Raw genomic sequence first — 17,867 nt, 5'->3', positions numbered from 1 at the left:
TAGTACAGACATAAGATGTAATTTCGGTTGCATATCTGTTGGCGCTGGTTTACAGATAACTCCTGGTAGATACGAAATGACTATACGAATTCGCACGTGGCTTTTTATCAATCCTACTTACACTTATCTGCCAAACGACACGAAACGAGTATTGGTATCGAGGTATTACGCGTATGAAGTGTTTGCGTAATCGTATGATAATGTTACAGTTGCAGTAAAATGTTAGGTTCCATTGGCATCCAAACTAAGATAGAGTATTTGCATCGAAATTTTATCGAATCACGTGAATGTATTTCGAAAGTGGTTGGATGGGATTTGAAAAATGTCTCAACCCAACACCAAATTTAAACTGCATCAGCGCCTTTCTGACAATGACGTTTAATTTCGCAAAATCTTGCATTATATGCTCTCTGTCGATAAGATTTATAACCTTTGGCTAAAGGAGTTTGAAAACCATTGATAACAAACCGGTAGTTCCTATTGAAAGCAATTGGTGCCGATCGACGGCAGATAGCGATCAATCGATATGAGAAATTTATCAATTACTTCGGACCTCAAAATAATCTTTGGCAGGAGAATTTACGAGTCAATTTTTCCACGATGCGTTCTTGTAATTAACAAACCAGCCAGTTTTCGGATGTTCCTCCATTTCACAACTGAGATTACTGACTGTTTCATTTATGATTCAAAATCATTCTTATTAAACTGTGCAGGGAAAAAGGAGTACGATTTAACTGTTCTGAATTTAGACTTAAGCCCGGTTTACAGATCTTGTCGTGTCCAGGTTTACGAACTTTGATGATCTGCTCGTGTGCATTTCTCGCTCAGCATGTCCATGCCAACTATCAATACGCATGATTTTAATTATTCTTTTTTTTACAGAACACTTCAGCTTAAATACATATTCATAAACAAGCACAGATTCTTTGAATCGATTCTCAAGGTTCGAGGTTACAATACTTTTACTCACTGAATTTTACAAAATCTGATTTTAGATTCGTAATCACCGACCTCAAAACCACAGGATACTATCCTGTTGTAAAAAAGTTGACTCGGCACAGTAACTTGTGAATAAAAAGGCTTATCGCATACCAACCGCAAGATTGTATCGGGATTCTCTAGAAAGTCTGAAGTGCGTGAAATCTCAAGAAACGTTGTAACCTTAATCGTCAACGGATATGTGAGGACTGATTGCAAGTCATTCCACTAGGGGGAACTTGTCTGGCTTAATCCTTTAATTCACGCTGGGACACTCAGCGTCCCACCATTTTTTTGCAGCGTTTTAATTACTCAACTACAGTTTTGGTAACACCTGCCGAGTCTTTTTTGTTGCACATGATCTCTGAAATATTTATAAAAATTTCTAAAAAAAACACAAAATTCATTCATTTATTTATTTATTTATTGCAAAAATAGCACATGGAAACAAATGCTCGAAATTAGTATTTTTCCACGAAAAAAGTATTTTCTGCTAATCTACCGTGAAAATTCAAATGTCAATTTTTGCGCAAACTTAATACAAACCGAAAATTTTTTCTTGTTTCTGTCTGTACGTCATATTGAATCCGCAATTTTGAATTCTCGAATTTCGAGTTCAGATTCGTAATCAGTGACCCCGAAAACCATGTACCGTCAAGTTTTTATCAAAATCAAATCACTTTTTGAATATATGTTCGCCATATTGAATCCGCCATTTTGAATTTTGGAATTTTACGTTCAGATTCATAATCAGCGACCCCAAAAGCCCATGAATACAAAATTTCAAGTAAATCACATGTACGGAAAAATGTATACATGAAATGGTTACTTTTCTTAAATCATTGGTCTGTCAAATTGGAACTGATAAGGATACTCAAAGTGAAGTGAGGTTATGTATCATGCCTTACAGCATATTATCACGACGTTTTTGGGTGACTTGACCAGCAGGTTATCTGAAATGATTAGATATCGCGATGAAACATCAAATACGTTTACGGCACTAACTCTGTCTTACCCAAATCTTCGGAATTTGACAGAGTTTTTTTTTCCAAATTCAGTGAAGTAAACATGTCGCTGATTGCGCGAAAGTCTCGATTCAATCTCATCAAAATCATGTTCCAAACAGAACCTACCCACAGTACCTACTCAAGTAACTACTCATCTTGATCATTTGATGAGGGTACATATTTTTGTCAATATAGAAGTTCGAATGAACGAGGTGCTCAGGCCATGTTTAATTCTTTAGTGAATGTATGGTATGCACTTTTGTAAACACGTTTAACATTTGAGAATGGAAGTATCTCGTCACTGTTTGCACTTCGTCAGATAGCTATGCATTGAGAGTAAGGCAGTGGAGGAAGTTACCTGGAAATTCCGGGAAAAACCGAGTGGGGGAAGAGGGGATAGCAAAGTATATAAGCCGATAACATGTTTGGCGTAGAGCTCCGGTCTCGAGTGGAGGTTGACTGATATTGCGACTATGCATGGAGTTGGTTTCGCGTTGTTTCGAACAAAACAAAAGAACTGAACAAAGAGATTTTTCTGCGCAGGATTAAAGATTCGCGAAATCCGGTGCTGTGAGAAAAGTTTTATCAAAGTGAAGATTTTGAGGTTGAAGAGCCTGACAAACGTAGCAAAGTCTTTAAATTATATTTCTGTACATTGCAAGGTACAGAAAACATGGTGATTCACTCGAGCTATTTCCTCCTGGAATTTGCCGGGATAATAATTGCCCTCGTCATATCTGTCTATGCCTACCTAAAATATGTGTCCTTCAGCTACTGGAGTTAGAGAAATTTTTTAATTGGAGTTAATGTAATTTCTCCAAAGCCGATCATTCCTTTTGGCCACATCAAGCCCGTCACAACAAGAAAACGTTCAATAGGTATAATAAAGTGCCGTCAAGTGTTTTTGCATCAGCCAAACTATAAATGGTTGATTTGTATATACAGAGTGATTCAATTCCAACTGTGATAATGGGAGGAGCTGTGTCGATGAATGAAGCCCAACCCCTCAGCCAATCTAACGAATGTTCAGTATATACGCCTGTGAATAAACATGACTTTCACATGCCAAGGTGAACCTAATTGTCGACATTTCGTGCTGCCGTCTTTTCATTTTTGCCACATCTTCGTTACCGTTTGTTATTCACGGTGGTTATCTATATGTAGACTTCGAATCTTACTTTGACAACAACAATAATGACTTCTCGACGTTATACCAAAGATTTGCCAGATTGGCTTGATGAGTACGGTCTAATTCATCCACTAAGCTCCTTCCATTTCTGGAGTTTCAAATGACTCACTCCGTATCGACGACTGCGTCGAACAAGCGACTATCTTGGGTTTCGCTTGCAAAGCCGGTTGTCTCGGTTTCCGCTTGAAGAACCGCCTATTCTGGACTGCACATGAAGAACCGGTTATCTCCAGCTGAGGTTGAATGAAAAACCGGCTGTTTGGTTCGTGAAATTTTTTCGGCGTAAATTTAGTTGGTAGAACAGTCAGACTCCATACAAAACTCCTCGCTGCGAGAATGCAAATAATACCTACTCCATCCATTGATTCAAATCTCCGTGCGAAGCCTTTTCTCCTTAATGGGCACATTTTGTCACCTCGCCCCTGCATGTAGAAATATAATAATACAATATCTCCAAAACGGAGCTTGCATGAATTTCGGAGCGCAACGGCGAGGTTTGTACGGAGTCTAACATTGATACCAACTGAATTTACGGTGAAAAAATGTCACGAGCGAGACAGACAATTTTTCCACCCAGCCATTGGTATGTGCCCTTTTAACCGAGGATTAATTTTGTGAGTGTAAATAATTTTCTGGTATGTCGCAGGTGAACTTTTCCAAGATATCTACTCGAAGTATAAGAAACATCCAATTATTGGCGTTTACTTGTTTACCCGGCCTAACCTCGTCATCGCCGATCTAGACCTCTTACGCTTTGTTCTTACAAAAGAATTTCCGCATTTCCACGACCGTGGAGTTTACTGCGATGAAAAGACTGAACCACTGTCCGGACATTTGTTCTCACTGCCTGGTGCCAAATGGAGATTTTTGAGAAACAAGTTCTCTCCCACGTTCACTTCCAGCAAGATAAAACAAATGTTCCCTACGGTTAAAGAAACTTCCAACAGACTTTCACTGATAGTCGAGAAAAAAGCTCAAAACTCTGAAGTGATTGAGATAAAAGATCTTATGGCAAGGTCAGTTTACCTCTATAGAGGTCCAGGTTTTATTAAGCTGGTAGAAATGTATCCAAGTACTAACCATCTTCCGTTTCTCTCGTCAAAGGTTTTCCACCGACGTGATCGCTTCAGTGGCTTTCGGTATTGATTGTAACAGCCTAGAAAATCCAGATGCTGAATTCCGGGCGATGGGTAGAAAGTTTTTTGCCCCAAGAAAGGGTATAGCCGGACTTGTTTTTGCTTTTCCAATTTTGCATAAACTGTTTAAATTTACCGCGATTCCCGAGGATGTCACCAATTTTTTCATGGGCGCTTTCAAGGAAGCAGTGAAATATATAACGGCCAATAACGTCGTTCGAAGAGACTTTTTAGACTTGGTCATACAGCTTATATTATATTATATAAAGGCTACGTTCATAATGACGACGAAAGAGCACCGCTGCCTGGGACAGGTATTTTGCCAATTTTTGCTTTGGATTGCTTACATAAGATTCCTCTCTCATGTTTAGTAGTTTCTGTTTTACAAAAAATAGAAGAGAGAAAGTTGTAATAGTTTTTATTTAAAAAAAAAAAAAAAAGTCGACGAGCAGAAGATTACCATGGACGAAGGAGCCGCACAAGCATTCGTCTTCTGGGTTGGTGGCTTTGACACATCATCGTCAACGGTGACCCATTGCCTCTACGAGTTGGCGCTGAATCAGGAATTGCAGGAGAAAACAGCCGCGAAAATAATCAGAGTCCTTGAAGAATACGGGGACGTAACTTACGAGTCCATCAGAGCGATGCCCCATCTTCACAAAGTCGTTTCTGGCAAGTTGTTCTCAACAGTATATTTTACACATTGCGGAACGGCTCGGTCCTTTGACCAAACATCAGTTAATGTTCAACCGTGATCCACAGAAACGCTGAGGAAGTACCCAGTCGTTCCGATACTCAACAGAGAGTGCACCGAGGATATTGACCTGCCTGGTACCGGCTTCTGAGCCACCAAGGGTACTAAGATTATTGTCCCGGTTCTTGGAATCCATTGGGACCCCGACCTATATCCAGAACCAGAGAAATTCGACCCGGAACGGTTTAATGAGGAAAACATTGCCAAGAGACACCCGTACGCTTACTTGCCATTTGGTGAGGGCCCAAGGAACTGCATCGGTACGTTGGTGTTGTAGCCTTCGATTATTAACACAGGTTCAAACTGATTTGATTCCGTTTTAATTGCAGATATGAGGTTCGGGTTGGTGCAGTCTAAAGTTGGCCTGATCAGGATGTTGTCAAAGTTCCGTTTCACTCCAGGTCCGAACTTGGACGTGCCTTTAATAATGGACAAGGCAAACTTTGTGCAGATGGCCTTAAACGGGGTAACATTGCGTGTCCAAATGCGATAATGCGACGGAGTCAATGTGTAATATTTGTGCCATGTAAGTTTAAGATTCCCTGTTTGGAAAAACGGTACCTGTACATACATTTCACAGGTTTCGAGAACAAAACTTTCAAAGAAGGTGGTGGAAAAAATTGTTTACACTTACCACTGGGATTTAGTGATTATCTGAGGTTGATAACGTCACATTTTCCGAAATGTCTAGCTATCACAATATTATAAAATCCATCCGCCGTAAGATCAGTCGTTTCTTACAATATTACTGTATATGCTCTAAGATGGACAGTTACAGTGGCAGATAATGAAAAAGCAACTTCTTACTCTAATTGGTTATTACGGTATTATAATACGTTTGGTGGATGCTTTGAGTGAAACTGGATGCTCGGACCAAATATCCCAGGCTATACTTGATGTTCTAAAAAATTCGCAGCAAACATATCTCTGCAAGATTTGAAATATTTCAGTTACAAAATAAATAAATAAATGAAAATCAATTTTTCACTGCTTACGTCGGTTGCGCATGAATTAGTCTCTTAGTCTCTTCAGTTTCAAAATAACATATTATCGAAGACTGACACGGTCATTAAGGCAATTTGGAAAAAAAAATTATTAATTCTAAAGTCAAACAATGAAAATTTTTCTCGTTTCTCGTCTCTTCTGAGTTTCATGTGACTTGAAGAGATCTACGATTGTCAGCAGTGAAATGGTGAATGAAATTATTATTTTAGTTGAAATGATAAGTAAAATGACGAACCGTTCAGATCATATTTTCTACCCAAATCAAGTACCATTATATCACTCTCCCAATATCGATTTGTACCAACAGATAACTAAACCATTGTTCCAATATTTCACAAAATGGTTTAAGTGCGAGTACTGCTAAAACATTCAAAAATCATAAGTACTTAACATCCCAGCCAACATCTGCGCACAGGAAAGAGCTAAGTCACAGAATTTCTATCCGCACCTAATGCATTTGCGATTGTATCGAAATTCTTTTCTACGATAACGGGAGACCAAATTTTTTGATGGATTAAGTCAACAATGACATATCTTTATTCTTTCTTTCACGCAAGGATAACTTTGATACTGGCGATTAGACAACACGAGAGTGTACTTTCTTCGGTATTCAAGTTGTGTTAATTGATTTTTGTATCTCTTGAAGAGTCAAGAGCTAATTGTTTTGGTTGTTATACCTTCAAGTACAATTTATTACCAACGTTGAGAAAAAAAAATGCTGCATTATCCATCAGAGATGAGATGAAACATGCTGTACGTTCTTTTCAGTTACGAAACGCCTTTGCTAGATCCCATTTACTTCTGTTATTTATAATTTTTATTTTATATTGAACAACTTGACTCTTCATTTTGTTTGTTTCTTCCACTTCCTACTTATTTTTCCATAATCTTAAAATCTGATATGTGTTGCAATACTCGACGCTTCCTAACATCGTCATTATAGTATTGAACATATTTATCTCGGCAGATAACCATACGAGGGTTCCAGTAAAGTTAGTAAACAAATACTTATATTTATGCATAACAAAGTGATTTTAAGGAGAAACGGTAGGAGATGTATTCGTGTTAGAATGAGTTTTAAAGTGAACCGTTGCATCCACGAGAAATCATACGAATAGATGCATCGTTCGTTAGAACAACTTTCGCATGTTGAAGCCGCGCATTTCCGAAAGTAAGGTATTAATCGTCAGTGAATTACCGTCTCAGTGACGGGCTGATGCTAAGCGACTCAAAGAATTTGTAATTGAAAACGGAAAAAATCTGCAAAAGCATTTTGAGATTCTTTTTTTACGTTAATAAAAACTGAAAAAATGATCATTTGTTCCGACTATTTTCTCGTCGAATTTATGGGCGTAATAATTGCTGTTACATTTGCCGCCTATGCTTACGTCAAAGGTATTCGTTATTCAGCAACTGGGGTTCAAGAATTTTTTGGACTCGGTTATGCAGTTGATGAACAAAGGTTACATAAAAAATGACGATGAGAGGTCATCAGCGGCCGTACCAGGTAAAAATAATAAACTTTTCTCAATTGATGAACTCCAAGATTCTTTAAAGACGCAGTGATTTCCATATCAATGTAGATCAACATTCTAAGAATTTTTTCTCACCCAAGATGATCGCGAGGAAAAAATCACAATGCTCCAAGGAGCCGCGCAGACTTATATCTTTTGGGTTGACGGCTTCGACACGTCATCATCAACGATGACGCATTGCCTCTACGAGTTGGCACTGCATCGAGAGATCCAGGACAAATTGGCCGAAGAAATCAACGACATCCTTGAAGAATTCGGAAGCCTTTCCTACCAGAGTGTGAAGGCGATACCGTATCTTCACAAAGTTGTTTCCGGTAAGCGTTTCGTAGTTTTTCTTCCATTTCAATAAAAAACATGCTTTTCTTTCAACAGTTGTACCATCAATTTTTTCTTCACCATCTACGCAGAAACACTGAGAAAGTACCCGGTCACTCCGATACCCAACAGAGAGTGCATCGAAGAAATTGAGTTACCGGGGACCGGGCACCGAATTACAAAGGGAACTCCAATGATCATTCCTGTTTTTGGACTCCATTCGGACCCCGAAATATATCCAGAACCAGAAAAATTCAACCCCGACAAATTCAGCGAGGAGAATATCGCCCAGAAATATCAGTACGCTTACTTACCGTTTGGTGAAGGGCCGTGGAATTGCGTTGGTACGTTGCGACCAACATTTTTCGTCGTAAGATCATATGAATTAGTTTTTCTTTCCATTGCAGACTAAAGTTGGACTCGTCAGCTTGCTGTCCAAGTATCGCTTCACATTAGGCCCGGGTGTGAAAGTACCTCTGATGATGGTCAAGACTAACTTTGTCCAGGTTCCCGCAAACGGAGTGACACTCCGAATCCAAATGCGATAATACCGTGCAGTAGTAGAGACCTGATATTTAATCGTGACTACAATGAACAGGTGGCCTTTTTTTCTTGAATATATTTGACATGAAATTGTGTTGCTGAAATTGGAGAACGATACGTGAGTCTCTGGGCAAGTGTATTGATCAAAATTTCATAAGGTCTGTCAGTAAAGTAGAAATGGCAAATATGGAAAAAAAAAAGTTTTGAACAATTGATGAATAAATTTAAATAATTATGAACTTAATCCGACTCGTAACTTTAATTTGAAACACCAAAAAAATTGTTTTTCTGTGGCAACAAATAGTTATCGCAAACCAAACCGATAATCGTAAAAGAAGATACACTTGCTTGTTTAGAAACATTGATGAAGATGAAAAAATCTTATATTTCGCAAAATCTGACGCTGGCGTCGGAAACAGCTTTTTGCTATTTTTCAGCTATACCTTTTTTTTGTCATGATAGTTTAAATAACCTGAATAGCACGTGTTAATTATAATAGATATTTCTCCTCTGAGAAATAATCAAGTTTGATTTAATTAAATTGCTAATGCTCGGATCAGTTCATAACAGCACTGTACGTTGAATTTGAATTACAAAATTAACACACTTCTCGGCGCCGGTCACTTCGTTGTATTTGAGATTTGCTTCAAGGCTGAAGCTCTACCAAATACCGAGAAATAAAGTAGCAGTTAATCGTCAAATCGTCCAAAATTACTCAAAAACTCGTGATAACAGAACACGGTACGCGAATGCATAACCTTTCCTACCTCGCTCGCTCTATTGGGACTCATCATTCGCAAAATATACTGATGTTAATTGTGTGGATACCTGATTCCAGATTTCATTCACCAGCCTGAGCGAGAAAGAAATAGAAAAAGTAAGAGAGACTGTGGTCAGATTAGATTGTAACGGAGTTAGGTTGACCTTGTAGATGCGGAGATATTACCAGTCGCATCATGGATTCTCCAAGTATGTAACGTTCAAGTGCATATACTAAAGTCGTAAATATGGAAATCAGTAAGGTAAAAGTCCCGAGTTCAGTAGGAGTTTTAAGACACATTCGACATAGCATGTGATAAACATTTGCAAGGAATAATCGGCATTTACAATTCAATGAGATCACTCTTGTTTGTCCTGAGAAAGAACGCGTGGTGAACACTGATTTACGGTTAGCATATAGAATGACAATTATGCTTTGATGAAAACTTCGGTTTTTACCTCACGAACCACGGATTATTACATAACAATTTGACCTTCTCTTTTTCAATCGATCAATGTGCATGATACAGGGATTTGGATACCAGCACTAATATCTTAGACTATACATAATCTTGAGTGCGAATACCTCGACCGTTGACTTGTTGAATCATTCTAAAGCGTAGTCTGTTACATAATCCAAAATTCGCAGTATAGCTTAGGCCATGGATACCAACACGAAGAAAGGAGTGTATAAAGTGGCCGAACTAACTTGAGGTGGTCGTATCAGCAGTCACAGCTCGACGCCAATTGGAATCTTGCATTATAAAAACATGGGGAATCACTTGGAATATCTGCTCGTTGAACTATTCGGATTGACAATCGCTGTGGTCGGTGGTGTGTACATCTATCTGCAATATGTGACCTACAATTACTGGCATTCGAGAAACGTTGATTACGTCAAGCCAGTAATTGTCCCATTTGGAAGCTTGTGGCCCGTATTATCAGTCCAGACTTCGCTTGGTGAGTAAAACTAATCGATTAGACGATGAGGTTAAGATTATTCGATTTCTGAACAATCTTTACTTTTGGTTACATTGCAGCCGAATTCCTTCGCGAAACGTACATGAAATTCAAAACCAGCCGAGTCGTCGGTATCTACACGTTTTACAGGCCCATGCTTGTTGTAAACGATCCGGAGCTGATACGTTTCATTCTGACGAAGGAGTTTTCCCACTTTCATGACCGTGGCTTATACATAAACGAGAAAGCCGATCCTGTTCTTGGGAATCTCTTTTTGGTACCAGGGGCGAAATGGAAGCATCTGAGGACCAAGTTCACTCCGACCTTCACTGCAAGCAAGATGAAGCAAATGTTTTTCACCATCAAAAACTGTTCCGATACTCTGGCTTCCTCCGTTTTGAGTACAGCCAGCAAATCTGAACTTATCGAGGTCAAGGATCTGATGGCAAGGTCAGCTCATGAGTGTCAGTCTACTCTGATGAACCAATTTCACGATACGTAATGATCGCGATTGCAGGTTTTCCACTGACGTGATCGCATCAGCAGCCTTCGGCGTCCAGTGCAACAGCATCGAGAATCCAGATGCAGAGTTCCGGAAGTGGGGCAGAAAGGTCTTCGAGCCAAGACCATTGAGAAACGCGCTTGCGATAATGTTCCCGAGCATCATGCATCTCCTCAACATCCGAGTAATCGACCAGGAAATATCCAACTTTTTCATAAACGCTTTCAAGGAGACGGTGCAGTACAGAACGGCCAACAACGTGGCTAGGAAGGACTTTTTGGGTCTGGTTATGCAACTCATCGACAAGGGCTACTTACAAAGTGACGAAAAGACGGAATCGGTTGACACAACGTCGGGTAAGTTGATAATCAAACTCGCGAAAAACGCAGAAACTGTATTGCCTTTAATCCCGACTCGTAGATGCCGACAAAGTGAAGATTACAATGTTGGAAGGAGCTGCTCAAGCCTTTGTCTTCTGGCTGGCCGGCTTTGAGACGTCTTCAACAACGGCAACCTACTGCCTTTACGAAATGGCACTGAATCCTGATATCCAAGAAAAAGTTGCCGAGGAGATAAACACCGTGTTGGCCAAGTTTGGGGGCATAAATTACGAAAGCATCAAGGAGATGCACTATCTTCACAAAGTTGTGTCCGGTACGTTTTTTCGAATAATTATCACTCAATTTCGTACCGCAAATAAAGACAATCGCTAGTGACAATTTTTTCCGCCAACAGAAACGCTGAGGAAGTATCCTTCGCTTCCGGTTCTCAACAGAGAGTGTACCAAGGATATTGAACTTTCTGATACCGGACTTTGCGTCACAAAGGGAACTCCGATTCTCATTCCCGTATTGGGGCTTCACCGAGATCCCGAAATTTATCCAAACCCGGAGAAATTCGACCCCGAAAGATTCACCGAAGAGAACATCGCCAAGAGGCACCAGTTCTCTTATTTGGCATTCGGCGAGGGGCCCAGAAACTGTATTGGTATGTTACTTTCGTCACTCTGCATATCGCGAAGCTTCAACCAATGTCGTTCGCTTGCTTTTATTTTCCGTATCGTTTTAGGCATGAGGTTCGGTTTGATTCAGACGAAGGTTGGCCTCGTCAGCCTACTCTCCAGATACCGATTCAAGCCAAGTCCGAACTTGAAAGTACCGATCGAACTGGACAAGGGGAACTTTGTTCTTAGTCCGAAAGGAGGAGTGAAACTTCGAATCGAAAAACGATAATGCTTCAAAGCCTAGTTTAGCATTGATAAATATTTAAATTATAATTTAAATCAATGGAAATGGAAATATAATACTATAAAATCATGGTAAAACTAACAAGAAATGCATAAATAATACAAAGAAGAATAAGAAATTACGCAATTCAAATTATATCCTATACATACAATACCATCTCAACGCATCCAGCCGCTACTACCAAAAGTTGAAATTGCTGTCTCTGCTGACCTCATAAATTATGTAATACGAAAACACGCGGCGTTCTAAATGCTCAACATATGAAAAATATGGTTTTACCAATGATCATACTTACTGTATCCTGATTCAGCTGTAACATTTACGGTTATGTTGGCTGCGTCAGTCGTTCCAATTTGCGTTGTGCGCCACCGAAATTCTGTATGGTGTTACCTTACAAGAAGCATAAACAATTACGGGAATTTATATTATTTCAGGATCAAACAAACAAGTTTATACACATTGGACCTGTTGGTTCACTTCACGATAGCGTGGTGGAACTACATTTGTTTACATAAATGCCTGATCGAACAAAATGGGAAGCCTGGGTGCAGGGTAAACTGGAGATATTGGCTCGTGTATATTCATGCCCTATCAATGCGGTAAACAAAAGTCAGGGTATTGAACCAAAGTGGATTATTTATCGATTCCAAATGCTCAGTAATTACAAAAGCAAGTCAAACCGGCAGTCATAATCCGACGATTATTCTAATGTTGACGATGCGAGCGCAGACAATGTGTGTGACTGTTCAAATAAATAATAAATGGTGTTTTTGTAACTTTTACTCAACTGCAAGAGTAATTGTCGTTTGTGCAATAAGTTATTTCATTCCCACTGTAAGTAAATATTTTTTTTCATCATTTTCCTGTGGTCCTCATTTTACCTGCACCTTCGGGCAAAATGGGGATTTCTCTACTTGAAGATAAAATAATATTTTTGATCCAATGATAAAACATTCGCAATTTACCTCTTGATGGTGGCCAGATAAAGTTCCACAGATGACGGAAATGAGTAGACAATGTCTCATTCATCGGAATAGCCAAATTATATCCATTCCCTCACTAACGTCCCCATTTGACCCGGCTCTCCCCCACGTGAAGAAAAATAACGTTTCAACTCGTAGAAAATTATCATCGAGGCTAGCTGGAGTCTCTCACTAATTGTGAAGTATCATGGATACTTCGGTACCCACCCATCGTTACGAATAGAATGCATCGACACGTTGAGTCATTTCGGTGCTGCAGCGCATTGGTTTCCTAATCTTTAGGCAGATGAGATAATTCTTCGGACGCGTGTCGGAGATATTTCCATGAATAACGTTAACGACTCTATTTTCATGTTTTCAAGTTCGAAATAATCCACAAGTCATGGCGTCAAAACACTTATCTTGGACGTGCAGTTAATGAGGTAAAGAAACAAAGAACGGCCTTAAGGGTACCAGTACATCCTCTTTCAAAAGATAATCAACGTAGTTCTTGACCAAAGTTCATTTCATATCGAAAGAACGTTTTGTGAAAAAAATTTCTGTCGCATGGATTTTTCTACACCGATGACCGAATTCGTTCTTTTGACGCATCATATCCTTCGAAGTCACCATTCCTCATCGTATTAACGTAAGGAATTGGAAAAGAAAAATCTGTCGATTGATTTATGTTTAAATTACAGTGCGTTTCTACAGAGTTTCAATAAGTTCAAAGGTTAAAAAGAATTAGTCCATTTCCAAAACCACAACTCAAATCGATCCCTTGATAAATACGTTATAAATGACTGTATCACTCCCAAAGCTAGAATAAATTAGGCTTCGCTTTTCGTAGAAACGAACTCTGAGGGATCGCACTCTGTAGAGTAAGATTTCTCCAGAAAAAAACCTGTAAGATATTTTCCGTAGGACTTTTACTCTGCAGGATAGATTTTTGCAGAATCAGAGGCCTGGTCGTTTTTATTTTCGATGCCCTATGTTCGACAATAAGGAATGGTTGATTGAAAGATATGAGGCATCGTGAGGATGAATTGCATCATCGAGGTGGAAAATTCCTTGTCAAACAAATTTTGTATTTTCAACATTTCTTTTTTTTTTTGCTGTTAAATAAACTTTGATTATGAAACAAGTCGTTTTGGACTACATTAATTTATTGTAAAAAAAAAAACTGTACTGGGCGCCTTAGTTAAAAATTGTTTCCTTCTCTTCTTTCAGAAGCAATTATTAGCAAATTGAGTTTTTGGCTATTATACAATTCGATTGCGTTATTAATCCTAAAACAAGTCATTCTCACATGCTACTTTTGGCCCACGGGTTCCACAATATGTTTCCAAGTTATTCTTACCCACATTTAATTACTCATTAGATTTTAGATAGGTCTTAAGATAAGACGCAATCGTTTCTCAGTCCGACTAAACGTCTCTTGGCCATGTACGGTGTTTGTTTGAGTTTCGTATACTTTGAAACTGTTTTCTTCAAATTGCTCTGAAAAACAATATCGTGATGATTGGAAAAATTTGAAAACATGATAACGCCGACGTCGAGGCTCTACCGATATATGTGAACCATTCCAATGAAGTAACTGAAACTAAAGTTACAGCTATCACTTACGACTCCACAGTGCGCTTATCGATACGGAAGTGGTTCGATGTCTATATAAAGGCTTTCTGTAAGCCTATGTGCTACGTATTTGACGGAATATGAAAAGTATCGAACGAACGCTGCTACTCTCTAGTTTATCAACTTTTGATGTGCCAAGTGCGTTTTCAACGCTATAGTCCTTGGATGTAGTGCCACTACCTTTGATTTCCCATAACACCCTAGATGTAGTTGATTACATTTGTGAGCATCCTTATCTGTCTGAAGAATTAATTCTCCAGTGTCTATCACGATGGTGTTTTTCACGGACAACTATCTTCTCCAAATTCTTGGTGTGATAGTTGCAATAATCGGTGCCGCCTACATGTACCTAAAACACATCGTCTACAGTTACTGGAGTTCGAGAGGGATTATTCAGGGTGAAACAACAGTACCGTTCGGCAACTTGTTACCGGTCCTCATGTCCAGGCAGTCAATCGGTGCGTTACAACTCGATATTCAACAGCCGTAATTCCATCTAACATCCATTTTTAATCCATCCGCTCGTTTTGTTCTCAGGTGAAATGCTGCGCGACGGGTACGACCGATTTAAGAGCAAACGCGTCTTCGGTATCTATTCATTCCATAGACCAACCCTGGTAATCTGTGACCCAGACCTGATCCGCTTCGTGCTGACAAAGGAGTTCACAAAATTTCACGACCGCGGAATGTACGTAAACGAGGAAGTGGACCCGATGTCGTCCCACCTTTTCCTACTTGGTGGTGTGAGGTGGAAAAAGATGAGGGCAAAGTTATTGTCAACGTTCACGTCCGTTAAAATGAAGAACTATTTCGGCGCGGTTAAGGATTGCACTGATAATCTCGTCCGGTGCGTTGCCGATGAAGTGGAGAAGAGCGATCTCGTTGAAGTGAAGGACATCATGGCCAGGTGAGTGATCGACCTTGCGGAACTGGGAGTCGTTCAGCGATGGTTAGAAACAGAAGAATCCTCGGTTACAGGTTCACCACTGACGTCATCGCCTCCATCGCGTTCGGAATAAACGGCAACAGTCTGCAGAACCCACATTCTGAGTTTCTTTTTTGGGGTCGTAAGACGTTGGAGCCAAACCCAATCAGAAACACGCTGCTGTCAGCGTGCCCACCGATTTTGAAGCTGTTGAATCTCAGCACAACCGACAAAGGAGCTTCAGACTTCTTTATGAGAACGTTCAAGGACATGGTGGCGTATAGAAAGTCTGCTAAAGTGGTGAGAAATGACTTTATGGACCTGCTTATGCAGCTGATGGATAAGGGCTATGTCCAGGTTGACGACGGCAAGGACACCCAGGGCTCAGGTAGGACGTCGAGTCGCTCAAAAAAAGTTAAAGTGCATTGACGATGGTTCTTCTATTTCTTGCATCGTGCAGAGGAAACTGGTGGACGGATCACTGTCGAGGAAGGAGCTGCTCAATCCTTCGTCTTCTGGTTAGCCGGATTCGAAACTTCGTCAACAACGGCAACCTACTGCCTCTACGAAATGGCACTGAATCCTGAAATCCAGGAGAAAGTTGCCGAGGAAATAAACAGCGTCCTCAAACAGTTCGGGGGAATAACTTACGAGAGTATCGCAAAGATGGTTTACCTTCACAAAGTTGTTTCTGGTTTGTTGATCCAGCCTCTGTTTATCAAATCATCTATCGGGATTAAATGCTCACTTCCTTTCTCTCGCGTTTCACAGAGACCCTAAGGAAGTATCCTATCGTTCCGCAACTCAACAGGGAGTGCAATCAGGACGTTGACTTGCCCAATAGCGGCTTCAACGTTCCGGCGGGTACCCCAATATTCATTCCGGTGTTTGGCATCCACAGGGATCCAGAATTTTACCCTGAGCCAGAGAAATTCGACCCGGAACGTTTCAGCGATGAGAATATCGCCAAGCGGCACCGTTACGCTTATCTACCTTTTGGCGAAGGGCCTAGAACTTGCATCGGTGAGTTTCTTACGTGAATATCAAACATAATGCATCACTGTTTTTTCCTAAATTTATTTTTACAGGAATGAGATTCGGCTATCTTCAGACGAAAATGGGCCTCATTGTCCTGCTTGCAAAGTATCGCTTCAAGCCCGCTCCGGATATGGAAGTACCTCTGCCTCTGGATAAAGGAAAGTTGTTGCATGGACCCATAGGCGGAGTAACGCTTCTGCTCGAAGAAAGATAGTGGAGGATGAAACAATATTTGTCCGACTGTAGTAACGAGATGTTTACTTCGTTTAATTAACTTTGGATAGACTGGGCCGTGTGCTGCCACTTGACGATAACAACTGTCCAGATGGACATGCGACTCGATTCTCCTTTTTCTCCTTGCTCAGTGAGAAAAAAAAAATGTTCATCAACTATTGTGGAACGTTGACGTCTGTGTATAAATCTGAAACTATAATTTAATCGATACGCAGATTATAAAGAATAAGTGATATTGATTGTTGAAACGTTTGATCAATTTACATTTTCACTGTTAGAACTTTCCAAAACAATTGTAATGTCAGGAAGCACGTTAGAAAACTGCACGCTAAAGAATGAACTCTAAGGAGCGATGCAGTAGGCAAGGGAGGAGTACAAAAATGCGAAGGACCAAAAAGTCGACGAAACGAAATCCTGAAAGTCAAACCACAAATTACAAAACGTAGAGAAACAACAAATACGAAAAGATGACTGGTAGAAAAATAAAAATTGACAACGCAAAAATGCATAAGAAAGTTGTAGCGCAATTTTTTTCGTTTTTGAGTATGGCCAAGATTGCAAATGGCAAATAATATGAGTTATGTCTTTGTACGAGAGTTAAATTATTGTAGCGAGTTTTGGTCTTCCGTAAATAAATAATGGCCATCCTAAATCCGACTCATAACGGTATGTGTTTCCTCGAGTACTCGTCGAATAAATTGTTTCATAACGTTATCGAAACTATGCAGAATGTATTTTACGACCATTACTTAGTTATGATAATTACTTCTTATTTCATACTGTATAATAGGCTGCATCTTCAGCGAGTTGACTGTGCGAACTGGCAGGAAGCCGATATCATACGTATACTTATATCGAGAATATTGATGCTCTTGTAATATCAGATAACACTGTAATCTTCGAGAAATTGTCGCGTTCTATCAAAGTCACAATTTATAAAACTTGAAGAAATTCTGGAGCTTTTTTCGAATAAATATCGCGAAAGCATATTGCTGAATTAAACGTAAGAAATCACGTTACAAATAGCTTTATAATCTAAGACCATCATGCGGAACTCCATTCATAATATTGGTAATGAATAACGCATCAATTTTTTTAAATGCTCCAAATTTCTTGCAACACGGTATGAAACTGACACATTGT

General features: G+C 39.7%; 2 protein-coding genes and 1 pseudogene across 2 annotated transcripts; all 3 read left to right on the top strand.

Moving 5' to 3' along the window:
* The first annotated feature begins 2,408 nt into the window (after nt 1–2,408).
* Nucleotides 2,409–7,383, top strand: LOC124223740 (probable cytochrome P450 6a14; annotated as a pseudogene).
* Nucleotides 7,384–7,512: 129 nt separating this feature from the next.
* On the top strand, nt 7,513–8,467 carry LOC124223739 (probable cytochrome P450 6a14). Its single transcript, XM_046635974.1, has 4 exons — nt 7,513–7,576; nt 7,685–7,918; nt 8,012–8,259; nt 8,327–8,467. The coding sequence occupies exons 1-4, from the start codon at nt 7,513–7,515 to the stop codon at nt 8,465–8,467; spliced, it is 687 nt and encodes a 228-aa protein (XP_046491930.1).
* Nucleotides 8,468–9,015: 548 nt separating this feature from the next.
* LOC124223738 (uncharacterized) lies at nt 9,016–17,852 on the top strand. Its single transcript, XM_069137978.1, has 13 exons — nt 9,016–9,484; nt 9,871–10,181; nt 10,262–10,631; nt 10,699–11,039; nt 11,104–11,337; nt 11,419–11,670; nt 11,752–11,908; nt 14,774–14,985; nt 15,065–15,434; nt 15,506–15,840; nt 15,913–16,146; nt 16,224–16,475; nt 16,541–17,852. Exons 2-13 carry the CDS (start codon nt 9,992–9,994, stop codon nt 16,702–16,704), a joined length of 3,111 nt encoding a protein of 1,036 aa, XP_068994079.1. The 5' UTR covers nt 9,016–9,484; nt 9,871–9,991; the 3' UTR covers nt 16,705–17,852.
* The last annotated feature ends 15 nt before the right edge of the window (nt 17,853–17,867 follow it).

Source organism: Neodiprion pinetum, chromosome 7 (assembly GCF_021155775.2).
Source record: "Neodiprion pinetum isolate iyNeoPine1 chromosome 7, iyNeoPine1.2, whole genome shotgun sequence".
Classification (NCBI taxonomy): Eukaryota; Metazoa; Arthropoda; class Insecta; order Hymenoptera; family Diprionidae; genus Neodiprion; species Neodiprion pinetum.
The sequence above is the reverse complement of the archived record's forward strand: the minus strand, read 5'-3'. Positions and strand labels throughout refer to the sequence as shown.